The 12,984-nt window shown below is 49.0% G+C and overlaps 1 protein-coding gene across 2 annotated transcripts in view; it reads left to right on the plus strand.

The window, feature by feature from the left end:
* The first annotated feature begins 576 nt into the window (after nt 1–576).
* BCR (BCR, RhoGEF and GTPase activating protein) overlaps nt 577–12,984 on the plus strand; it is a 160,852-nt gene continuing 148,444 nt past the window's right edge. Inside the window, exon 1 of one of the 2 annotated variants that reach the window (XM_019506860.1) lies at nt 577–2,756. In XM_019506860.1, coding sequence (XP_019362405.1) covers nt 1,259–2,756 — 1,498 coding nt within the window. In that variant the 5' untranslated portion in view covers nt 577–1,258. The remainder of the gene's footprint in view (nt 2,757–12,984) is intronic. The other variant, XM_019506859.1, reaches the window with a different exon arrangement.

Raw genomic sequence — 12,984 nt, forward strand, 5'->3', positions numbered from 1 at the left:
CAGTTTTAATCATCGTGGTTCTCAACCTGCCCAGCCCCAGCACTTTTAAAGAACTGGGTCTCCCTCCTGTCCCAGAAATGGGTACAAAGAGGGAAGTTGGGAACCAGGTTGTGGCCCTTGCTCCCCAGTTCCTAAGGGTTACTTGAACCCCTAGGCGTTATTACAGTTGTCCTGTAACACGACCTGACAGGTGGGTACTTAGTAGCCAGCTGTGCTGCATGTTTCTGCTTCCTTAGGAACTCTCCTTAGTTGCACCTACCCCTCTCCCCCGTGGGACCTGGGTGGGGCCCCCAGTAGTGGGCTGCAACCCTTTCTACTCGGGTCTAAATTCTTGAACTACCCGAGCTCTACAGAACAAACAAAACCCAGCCTTTTCATATGCACCACACATGTGAGTAGACATGAATATGCATGGCCTTGCAAAGCTGCGCCTTTGTCTCATTAGGGGCCCGGCCGGAGCCACGGGGCTCCTCCTGCCGTAGGGCCCCTCTCCACAGCTGCTAGCCCCGAGGGGAGGTATGGGCCTGCACCCGAAGGCGGCGGAGCGCAGGCTGGAGCCGGCTGCCCCTTTAAGAGGCCCGCCTGGGGCTGTCAATCGCAGCGCTGCCTCCGCCCCTTCCTGCGAGCCGGAGCGCGGCAGGGCCATGGGCAGCCGGGACCCGCCGCAGCGCGACCAGCAGCAGCAGCAGCGCCGGGAGGGCTCCGGCCGCGGCTCTGGGCTCTCCGGAGCCATGGGATAGCGCCAGCGCCGGCCCGGAGACAAGCCGCCGCCCTGCTGCCCTGCACGGCGGCTCGGAGCGCGCCTGCGGAGCGAGGGCGGCACAATAGCCGGGAAGGGGCAGGGGCGAGAGAGGCGCACGGAGCTGCGGGACTCCGCAAGCCCCGGCCCCTGCAGCGGAGCACGGCGGCACCCGGCCCGGGGAGGCAGGGGCTGGGTGCGCCATCGGTCGCGTCCTCCCCCGGCCCCTGCTCCTTTGTGCGGCCCGCCGTCGGATGGCCGTGGCGCGAGCGCCGTTGTTCTCGGGCAGACGCCGGTCCGGCCGGGGCTGACGCTGCGGGTGGTGGTGCGAGGCGACGGGGACGAGAGACCTTCCCAGGGCCAGAAGCAGCTGCCTCTGCGCCCTCTTCTCCGGCGTGGATCGCGGAGGAGACGCATTTCGTGAGTTAACCCTTGGCTGTCTGCTGCTGCAGCTCCATGTGAGATTTGGCTGGCACACGCCGCCCCCGGTCCTTACCCTGGTCTATTCTCGGATGCAAAATGGTGGACCCAGTGGGGTTTGTGGAGGCTTGGAAAGCTCAGTTTGCAGACTCGGAGCCTCCCAAGATGGAGCTGAAATCGGTGGGAGATATCGAGCAGGAGCTGGAGCTGTGCAAAGCCTCCATCCGGAGGCTGGAGATGGAAGTCAACAAGGAGAGGTTCCGCATGATCTACCTGCAGACCCTCCTGGCCAAGGAGAAGAAGAGCTATGACCGGCAGAGGTGGGGATTTAAGCGAGTTTCCCATCTGCCTGAAGGGGCTGCGGAGCAGCAGAATCAAGACCCACATCACCAACCGGCTGAGCAAGGGGAGCTGGAAAAAAACAAGCCCCATCACGGAGAGGAGAGGTTCAAGCCAAGGATACCTTCTCTGCGGAAACTGTCCACCCAGAGCGACGGGTCAGACCTGTCGCTGCTGGACAGTCCCCACCACGGGGAAGGGGATCAGGACAGGTGTAAATACTACAGCGAAGAAAAGCTGAAGAGAGTTGTGGAGGACACGGAGAACCGCTGCGATACAGAGGGGTCCCCTTCCAAGCACAAGCCTGCTTCCGCTCGCAGGCTGGCAGGATCCGCTGAGAGAGAGGGGTCTTTCGAGCCAATTGCGAAGGAGAGAGGGAACACTACCAGTGTGGCGGCGCTGAGGTCCAATTTTGAGCGGATTAAAAAGATAAACTTGCATTCCTCTACAGATAGCAAGGATGCTCCGGAGAAGCCCTTTTACGTGAACATGGAGTACCACCATGAGAAGGGGCTTGTGAAAGTCAACGATAAAGATGTTTCAGATAAGATAAGCTCCCTGGGTAGCCAAGCCATGCAGATGGAGCGCAAAAAGTCTTTGCATTCTCTTCCTCCGAACATGGTAGCCAGCTTTGCCACCTACAGGGGGAGATCCTCTGAGAGCACCTTCGGCTATGATGGCGACTATGAGGACGCTGAACTGAACCCCAGGTTTCTGAAAGACAACCTGATAAACGCCAATGGGGGCAACCGAGCACCATGGCAACCAATGGACTTTCAGCCCTACCAAAGCATCTACGTTGGTGGGATGATGGGGGAAGGAGAAAGCAAAGGATCTGTCCTGCAAAATCAAAGTATGTCTGACCAGGAGAAGCATCTTACATGGCCCAGGAGGTCTTATTCCCCCAGGAGTTTTGAGGACATTGGGGGAGGGTATACCCCTGACTGTAGCTCTAATGAGAACCTCACATCCAGCGAGGAGGACTTCTCTTCAGGTCAGTCCAGCCACGTTTCTCCCAGCCCCACCGCTTACCGCATGTATCGGGATAAAAGCCGTTCTCCGTCCCAGAATTCACAGCAGTCCTTTGACAGCAGCAGCCCACCGACTCCTCAGTCTCAAAAGCGGCACAGGCCACAGCAGGTTGTTGTGTCTGAAGCTACAATTGTAGGAGTACGAAAAACAGGGCAGATCTGGCCAAATGATGGAGACTTACCGTCTGGGAGAAGTCATCAGGACAGCTGTTTCCATGGAGATACAGGTACCTGTATTTTGTTTAAACAGGGCTTTGGTTGGCTGGTAATGTGGGGAGGGCAGGAGGTACAACCTCACAGGCTTCCTAGGAAGATTGTGCAAAGGGAGGCAGCTTGGAGAGAGCCCTGTTGGTGTCATGGGGGACGGCCAGCGAGCAGTGCCTCCGACTTGGGATGCATCTGGGACCGTCTTGGAACCTAAGGTTTGATTCCCGGGAGGGCTGAGTCAGCGCTGCATCCTTCTGGAGAAGATGAATAAAGCTCTGTGCAATTTACCTTGTGTTTTTCAAGACTCTATGTAAAGCATGGTCTTGATGTCTCCACGTGTACATCGTAGTTTCTCTGGGCCTTTTCTACAAGGAAACAGGTTTGACCAGTTTCTTTAGCCAAAATTCCCCCGTCCCCCAGCTGTTGTCATTAAGGGACTAAACCCTGCCCCATCAGTGGCTGTAGGCCAGTGGTGCTCTAACCTGGCATCCCTACCAAGCCATTACATTAGTAAGACAAGGACTCCTTCCTCAGCTCTCCTTTTTTTTGTCCCCCTGCCCATAACTAACTGGGAGACTCCAACTCCATGCTCTCTCATGTCTTCCTCTTAATGACTATTGACTGGGTACAGTGCTGGTCCAGCCCTCAGGCTTGTATCCTCATACATGAGGCAAGAGCATGAATCGGAAGCCTTACATGTTGTAGTTTATTTAGCTTGGGCAGAGTCTAAATGGGAAGGTATTTCTTGTTTTGGGAAGCATATTTGATGCCATTCCCATGTCTGTGTGTTCAAGGCTTGACGACTAGGTTTCAGAGTTGAGTCTGAATGAGGCAAAGTGAATGCTTGGATCAAACGGGCATAAGATTGTATGTGGGCATCTGACTCCTACTTGTATCATGCAGTGGTGAACAACATCTTCCATTAAGTCTCCTCACCTTTGAGTATAAATGTTGTCTGAAGAGAAGTGGTGTGATCAAGTAGCATTGTATCATTGTCTTTGAGCATGTATGTAATCTTGATTTTTATATTCCTCCCCCCCCCCCCCCCCCCCCTTTATATTTTTTTTTTTTTTTCCCCCCCCCCCCCCCCCCCAGCCTATATTTTAATAAGGGAATAACTTGGACATCTGCAAACAGGATTGAATTCCTGTGTTGATGATGCACTCAAGACCCTGAAGAGGTTCAAAGAGGGAGGCCCATCAGAGATGTTTTCATTGTCTCAAGTTGCCCTAGTTCTCCGAGGGGTGATGTAAATGGATGGAGATCCCTGGGTCTTCTCTCCCTATTGCTTTTTAAATGCAGTAGTGCTTTGGCTGAGCATTTGGCCTGGAGGGCTTTGGCAGATATTGTTTCAGTTCTCCTAAAGTCTGTCGCCATTGTTGTGCTAGTGAAAGGCTATTCAGTCTTAATGTCTGTTTACCATAAATGAAGGGTACTTGAGAGCTCCAGACCCTGGCACCAGGTCCTCACAGTGACCTTGTCCTTATCAGATTTCTGTATAATATGTATTATTTTATGCCGGGATTTGGTCTTGTGTTTGTTCCTATGGGAAGCTGGAGAGATGCTGGGGGGAGGTTGGATCCAGTGCTGGTATAAACTGAGCTGCAGCCATCTGTCTCTGCTCTTTTTGTTTACTGATGCTCTTTAGATGGCTCCGTAGCCTCCCGGCTGTTGCAGTTTTGCAGAAAGAAACAAAAGGGACAAGATAACAAAGGTGGATAAAACTCGTTCTTCAGGGCAAATTCATGCTGCCTGGTTGGTGTTCCAGAAGATCGGCAGTTTGGTTTTATTTTCAGTCATGTATTTTGCTTCGGTTGGCAGCATGTGGGCTGCTGCGTGAATGAAAGGGCCTTCTGGGATCTGAAAACTCCTGTGTAATGCCTGGTCCTTGAAGACAAGGCAGGATTTTGTTCCTGAGGGGGACCAGAGAATTGCAAACAAGGGCATCATATAACTGCTTCCAAGTCTAGGAGATAACACAAGGCAAGCTTAGTAGGACCCCAGATCAGATGGCAGTTCATTGCTGTCCTGTGCTACAGCTAGTGGCAACTTCCTACTCGGCTGAGAAGGAGGCTTCTGTGTTGACAGCACAGCTATGGTGCTTGGTCGTTTCCACCGTCAGTAGGGATGCTTTGTGGGATTTTTCTTTTCCTTGGGAAAGTCCATGTTTGATCCTAAACAAATTGACAAGAGTCCTTTCTTTATGAAGCGGATACAAACAAAGGGCAGGAGAGATCCCTGTGTGATTAGCCTGCTGGCTGCTCTTCCTCCCTCCCGTGTTCTGGTGGGGCACATGTCTTTCATCACCACATGTAACGAGAGCAGCCGATCACTTCAGCCAGCATCCCCTGCCCTGTGGTTCAGATACCAGTTCAGCCCGTCTTCCCTGAAGTTGCACTTCAATATGAGCGCGCAAGTCTGAGACGCAGCAGGTCCTGCCCAGTCTTGATGATGATTAGCATCTAGGTAGATTTGGTTTCTTCAGAGATACAGATTTCATGTGCTTCCAGTTCTGTGGTTGAATCTATCTTTTTTTTTTTTGTTCACAATAACACTAGGCTGAGCCTGGCACAGTTTGGACAGGTGCTATGCAGGCTTCCGCTGTGGGTCTGCCAGTGCATCGTGATCTTAGCAAACACCTGCGACTTCTCCCTGAGACCTTGGTTGAGCAGAGACTGCCAATCATACTAAATCATCTGTTAGTTTTGTAGTGGATGGGGACTAGGATGAGATCACTGAACTCCCTTTCACTTTGGCATGAAGCCAAGGTTTGTACCTCTTTCCAGGGATGAAAGGTATCTAGAATGTGGAAAACTGGCTGGGGCTGGACTTGGGTTTTCTCTGGATGGCTGGGTGAGGAGCTTGGGGGTGAACGTGTGGGTTTATAATGACTCTTTTTATAACAAATATAGTTAGTAAAAAAAGTTTGCATGCTAAGATGAAGTATGCAACACCTAGGATTATTTCCTGTAATGGGAGAAAGTGAAAAGAGGTCTTAATCCTGTGATAAATTTGAGATGGTTTTAATGTGATTTATATGGAGAAGATGTTTGCCCTACCCACTATTAACTGTTTACTTCCCAGGAAACGCACTGTGGCTCCCCCTGAACACCACCAAGAGAAAAAAATGGCATAATGCAGTAGAGGGGCCTTTCCATGACCATGGTCAGTTTAGGGTCAGGAGGGGTTGTTTTGTTTTAAAATATGCTTTCTGTTAGCTGATCACCAGGGATCCTGGTTTTCTTTGTTTTTAAAAAACCATAAAATCTCTGATTTTAAAAACAAATGATAAATTCTCTAACTTAAACAAAAACAAAAAACCCAAATCCATATTTTTCTGCAGTTAAAATGAAACTCTATAGAAACATAAAAATTGGAAGCCTACCGGTGCCTCAATGAGAATTAAAATAAATTCTAAATACCTATATATTTTTGGCATTTGATTTGGTTGTCTTTTGTTTGTTTTGTTTTAAGTCATGGAAAACCAGAGCCCTGTCTGCTCACCAGGACATGGGTCCAGCTGTGGCTGTCTTTTTTCCCCCCCCTTGCTTTGTGGTGCTGAGCAGCCCTGACTTCTGTGCTGGTGCCCCTCACTCCTGACCCACTGTCCCCCAACCCTGCTGGTGCTCTGCACCTCCAACCTGCAGCCCCCTGGTCCTGCCAGGGCCTGTCTTGGAGGCTGTGCCTCGCTTCTCTGCCCACTCCAGCCCCTCCTATACCGGGAACAGAGGAGAAGTCCGTGGGAGCCATGCCTTGGCGAGGGCAGGGTGCGCATCACCAGCTACCTTGGAGGACTGTGTGGGCTGCAGCATTATTCATTGCTGCCCCCTGCCACTTGCCAATGAAGCCATCTGCTTACAGACATGGAGGGGAAAAAAACCCTGGTGTTTTACTTTGAGCTTGGCACACCCCCACGCCAAGCCCAACACATGGCCAGAAGAGACAGCGTGTTAATTGGACCCAGCTTGCCCAGCATCTGTATAGATCGGGCACTTCAGCCGGGCTTTTTGGAGCTTTTACCTAACAGCTGATTGAATCAACTATTAGATGAAAGTGCCAAAAAGCCCTGCTGAAGTGCCCAATGTCTACAGATGCTGTGGAGCTGGGTCTAGCTACCATTCTGCCCCTTCTGGTAAAGTGCACATTTGTTTTGGGTTTTTTTTTCTTCCACATTGGTCAGTGGTGCAATCAAAAACAAAACAAAAAAAAAGGGGTGGTGGAAGGTCCGGTTGACTGATGGGGATGGGGGTGAGCCTGGCTGCTGGGAGAAGCAGGGAGGGTGCTTGCTGTGTGCACACAGGCCCAGGGGTTGGGACAGCCTATTAAAGTTGAGCCCAAGCCCCTGGGCTGGGTGTGAGGGGAGCAGGTGGAGTTCCTTGGAAGAGGAAGGCCCATTGCTCTCTGCACCCACTGTGGATCCATAAAGGGCCCCAGCCATGCCTGACACCTGTCGTGGTCTGGTGCTTCCCCCAGCACTCTTGCCCCATGTCCCCCCTCCCTCCAGGCCTTCCCACTGCTGCCTCTGTATATACCTGCCTGCAGGCCTGGGAGGAGGCAGAGGGCGCAGAAGCAGCAGGTGGAATCCCTGGCACGGGGCAGCTCAGTCTATAGCCCCTGGCTGCCACAAGTTTCTTCTCCCTTGAAGGAGAAAACCTACACTTTTTCCCGTGGTGAACCAAAAGCCCGGATCCATACTGATCGCACTGAAGTTGTGGCTCATGTTTACATTTCCAGCTCTTTAGTATGTGTAAGACCCACTGGTGCTGCTCGGAGGATGAGCGGACCTTATTCTTTAGTGTGAAGGCACAACTGCACATTTAATCCAACTCGGGGTTGGAGTTTGTTCTCACTAAGGGCAGAGTTTTTTTAATTCAGAGCTCCTTTCTGCAAGCATCCTTATGGTCATAAGTGGCTTCCGCTAACACGTGGGCCTTTAAAGAAGGGTCTTCTCAGGGTACTGCTGGTAGCACCCCCCAGAAGCTAGCAGGTGTTTTCAGTACCAAGTGGTGTCATTTGCACGCTGTGATCTCGGGCACATTTCTCAGCCATGTTGTGCCTCAGTTTCCTCCCATTGTGGGTGGGTAGACTGGTACTTGATGATCTTTGCTTGCATTTTGTGAGACTCTCTGTTGGGAAGTGCTTTGCAATCCCCAGGCAGTACACAGTGACTCAGTAAGACGCTGTTGGTGCCTTCCCGTTTTAGAGACAGCATTTCGCACTGAACAGCAGAAGTGGGATTTACTCTGCTGCACTGTCCTTCCACTCCTGGGAGCAGGAGACCTCAAGCATAGGAAACTCCATTATGTGCAGCTCTCCTGCTGTTGTCTGCAGGGCTGCTGGCATGTCGCTGGCTCTCGCAGTCAGGAATGAGTTTTAGATTTAGTCTGTGACATTTGGTTCTAGTTCATTTTACTATTATTTTTAGGCCTTTCTTTGTTATAACCCAGTCTCGCTTTTAATCCGTTTCAGTAACAGGCAGCAGATTCTTCAGGAGCACTAGTGACAAATACACTGTCTAAATGGCCCCCTCAGTGCTTCCCAGAGATTATTTGTTTGTTCTTGAGATTTATCAAGCTGCTTATTACATCACCCCCCTCTTCCTAGACTGAGCAAGTGGAGCTCCCTCTTCTTGCCCCACCAGCTCTACTGGAAAAGCAGAAGCTTTTTCTCGCGGCCTTGCCGACTGCTTTAGGAACTGGCTTTTCTCTTAGCAGCAGAATGCAGATGCCAAGCTGTGGCCCTGCACAGAAAAGGGAGATGAATATAGACCTTGGGGTTTTGTGCTTTTGTTCCTCCAATTTGACCAGGGCTGTAGGTGGGCCTAGTTGTTACAGAAAGCCCCTGCTCTTTGAGAAGCAGGCTTCAAGCCATTTATGTCAATGTGGTATTTGAGGGAAGGAAGTTCTAACTTTGAGGTGCTGGTGTCACCTCTCATAGGAGGCTCCTACTGTCTTCGGTGTAAAACCGTGATGGAGGCGAGGTGGGAGAACACTATCGACTTTTTTGTTCCATACTTGACCGCAGCCACAGACCTAAAAATAAAACATCTGAACAGTGAGAGGAGTTGCTGATGAGTGTATGTTTTTGGTGCTACTGGGGGAGGAACCTGTTTGACTGGCTGTTGTACCCCAGAGGAGATGGGTCAGAGGGTTTTCTCCCCTTTGTAGTACCAAAAACATGCATTCATCCACCCATTCTTTTTGCACCTTTTTCCCTCTCACTGAAACCAGTGCTGCCAGCTCTTCCCTCTCTCCTTATTTTGAAGTGACGGTGCTTCAAAAAGTAAACTGCTCTGGCTTCACCTGCTTTTGTACCTCTGCAGAGACGTGTCCTTGTGGGGACCTGGGACATGGTTTTCACCCTGGAGCCTCTGATGGTTTAGCAGCACTGGCGTATCTTGTACAGCAGCTGCTGTGCTCTCTCCCCCAGTGGGGACAGAAGTGGGAACGTGTCCTGCAGTTTGACCGTTGCCCTTAAGGCCTTTCCCAATTCAGCATGATTTCAAGAGACCAAATGTTTTGGAGTGTTTTGACTCGGGTCGTCTGCTGCTTTGTGGGATTATTTGGCTTCTTGAGCACCTTTTTCCAAGTGTTTTATCTAAATAATTGGTGGTTCAGATAGGTAAAGTGCCAAGTGTTGAATTCAGAATAACCAGCTCCAGCTGGAAAACACTTTACTGAACACAGTAAGCTCTGGTGTGAGTTCTGGCAGCAACAGCACTGCCAGGAAACTGTACCCAGGAACTTGGAGCAGTGCGCAAAGATAACGATGATAAATAGTAACCTGCCAACTAGGGAGGGGAGGAGCAACATCCTTGCTTTTAGTATTAGCGAGGCACTTGGATGCAGAGTAGATGAACAGATTAGGGGTGAAGATTTTAAAATTCTTGCTGCTTCCTTTGCAAAAGAGGCTTAAGCTGAATGTGATCAGGGCCACTTTACAAGAAGTACTGTGGGGGCCTTGAATGATTCAGGGGAGGCCTGTGAGTTGCCATTGAGAGCGCAAGGGCTGCTAACAGCCTGGTAACATGCCTTTGACAGCGGTGTGCATTGCAGATCTACTAAAGTCCTGTCCCTTCCCCCTTCTTCAACCTGCTGGGGATAAACAGTCACAAAGCCTAGGCAAGGGAGGTCAGAACCTCAGCTCCAAGGAGGCTTGGAGGTCATCTCATAAAGGTTAATGAGGTGAGACTTGGCAAGCTGGATGTCTGTAGAGAATCACTGTTTCAATTACCATGGGAGAGTGGCTGCCTATGGAAATCAGACTGTGGAGCAGAGTCCCAGCTTGTCTGCAGCCTTTTCCCCCCCTAGAGAAATGAAGACCAGCAGGTTGTTTGACTTTCTCCTTTTAGTTTGCTCCACCCACCCAGATAAGCAAGAGAAGAACAATAAGGGCCTGAGTCTGCTCTTACCCCCATGGCATTTCACTGACTGCAGCAAGCAAATCCTGACCCTTGCTGGGTGCAAGTGAGAGGAGAAACTTCCTTGGAGCTGAGTTCAGATTTTACTACAACCACTGTTGCAAATGGGGGCAGGGAGGGGGTTGTCTGACTAACTCCCAAGAAACCCAACTGAATTAGCAGGGTGAGTGGTATGTGGATGAAGTCCTAAAGCAACTAATGAAGGTCTTGAGTTACAAGGCATGTTTTAGCCAGCTACCCACTTGGGAGGCGGATTATGCTTTTGCCCCATATTTTTAAATTTTACTTGTGGGGGGGGGGAGAGGTGTGGCTATAAATTGTAAATAAATACTTGAACATCAAAGCCTATCTTGCTGTTGAGGCAGTGCTTTATAGTCTGTAACTTCCTAAAATTTGTTTTGAATTACAGCACGTGTATTTTTAAACAGTAAAACTGTCATCTGGGCAGGGCTGATGCTGGGTACTGCGGTCACTGAATGTGTAAGTGGTTTGCAGAGCCTTTCTGGTTTCTCAAATAATAGTGTCTTCTCTCTCTTCCCCTCTCCCCATCTGTCGAATGTCTGTTGCTCAAACCTTTATTTAACCCACTTATGGCAACAAGATCAGAATCTCCTTTATCCAGGGAGAAACTGCCGAAAAGTAGCAGCTGGTGCTGGATTGCCTCGTGGCTGTGTGGTTGCACAGTGACTGAATCCATGGTGACCATACTGCTGGAATCAGCTCTCAACAGTAGTGTGTACAAACTGGAGCCATGTATACTGGTGTTACAGACTCTGCTGGGACTCTGTATCGCTTATTGAGCACAACATACAAAACTGGATATTCTAATGGCCACTTCTCATTTTGTTTGCATCTGTCTCCATTCATCCCAATCCCTACTGCTTGGTTTTTTTGGGTTTTTAAATAAAGGGATATTTCTTCTGGTGCTGTCCAAAATCTTAAAGTTTTCTCTCTGCACAAGCTATCTACCACTCCAAGGTTAAATGTGGTAAAGAACCAGATCACTGGTAGGTTGTCTTTTGCCACCAGAAAATAGCAGCTATACCACTGTGTTGTGTGGGCCAAATGACTGCATCGGACATCATATGTAAGGAAACAATGAGATTTTTTTTGCAGGAATTAGTTAATAATTAACAGCCCTTGTGTTTGTACTCTCCAGCCTTAATGCTTTCCTTTTTTTTTTTTTTCTTTATTTCCACTTAAGAAGCTTGGGACCAGGAGCTTCAAAGACCTGGTTCTGTGGCCTGTGACTAGTTTCCCAAAGACGATACGACTATAGAACAGGTATCCAACTTTCTAGTCCTAGAACCAAATGTAGCTGCTTCTGTGAAGAGATGCAGCAGCCCTGATAACGGTACCAGCAGTTCTACACAATGGCTTTAGGACAGAAAGTCAGGTAAATGTACTTGCTGATTGAGAGGCAACTGGGTGAGAGCGCTAATTTTTGAGCCTGACCCGAAGGGGGACTTTTGATGCTAGAATGTAGACTTAAATTAAAAAAATTAGTCTAGTCCCCCTGTCATTTTCAAGTATGTATAGCAACAGTTGTGCACTCAGTGAGAATGAATAAACAACTTTGCCCTGTAATTTCTTCTGAAGAATAATATGTGTAGCCACCCCCTGAGCATCGGGCTTCAAATGCTAATCTTAGCTGCTGAAAAGTGAATGCGACTGATCTGTTGTTTGCACAGTATATATCTCCAACAATGCAGAGAGAGCCATGTCTCCTGCAGGTTGGAATTGCATGTTGTTCAATGAGCTCACCCAGGAAAGTAGTAATGACCTGTCAGCATAACTGGTTTCAGAGCTTCCTGTGCCCTAATAAAGATTAGATTATGGTGCCTTGAATGAGCCAAGAGATGGAAGAGGGTTTTTTTTGTTTGTTTGTTTTTTTTGTTCCAACAAAACGTATTGCCTTCCAGTTGTCTCGGATCAGAGCCATCTTGCCATCTATTTCCCACCAACCTGGTTCTGTTCCTACAAATTATTTACAGAAGGCGGGGTTGAAATTAGGGATGTAAAATTACAAGAATGTAACATGGTAGAAATTAATCATGCACTATCTGAAGTTTCCTGTGCTATTTTTTTTTTTTTCATACCCTCCATTTTGTATCTCTCTGTCCCCCCCATTTGGGTCCAACTAGTATGGACCTTTGGCCTAGGAGTTCCTTTTCTACCATTGTGTTTTGCTTGACTGCTTGCTTAGTGTTTCTCTGTGATCACTTCGAGTATATCAGATAATGTAAAGATTGATTTCAGTTCATAGTCTAGCAGAATCTGGCATTGTCATATCGTTGCCATGTTTCAGGGATTGAATTTGGATGAGGGTATGCTGGTTGTGATAGTTGCTTGTTTGGATTTGTGACTTAATCAGTAAGAGAGCATCCTGTTGTTAACAATTATTGCCGCTCTCTCGTCTGAGCTGCTGGTGTCTCAATGCTGAGTTGGGGTGATTAAAAGGTGTTTTAAAGGAGGGATGTGCATGCAGCCTGCATGACTCCAGGATGACTGTGGTCATTGAAAGCGGGGAGCAGCGCGTCTTAAGATGATTGCTTTTTAAGGTTGCGAAGAGCTGATGAGGTACAGAGAAGACAAATCAGTTTGTGGCCGATGGAAATATATTCTTCTGCCCTGGGACATGTATTGCTGAGGAACAGAGAAACATCACTAGAAAGATCAAAGTGGAGCTGTCCCAAAAGGTTTCTACGATGGAGTGAATTATTTTGGTTTTCCTGCGAAGGGACAGAGAAGAGCTAATTTTTCCCAGGCGGGTGGTTGGTAGGAAAAAAAAAAAAAGGCTGTTAACATCACAGCTCAATAAATATTCC

The sequence above is a fragment of the Gavialis gangeticus genome, unplaced genomic scaffold (assembly GCF_001723915.1).
Source record: "Gavialis gangeticus isolate Ggan-Ray unplaced genomic scaffold, GavGan_comp1, whole genome shotgun sequence".
Classification (NCBI taxonomy): Eukaryota; Metazoa; Chordata; order Crocodylia; family Gavialidae; genus Gavialis; species Gavialis gangeticus.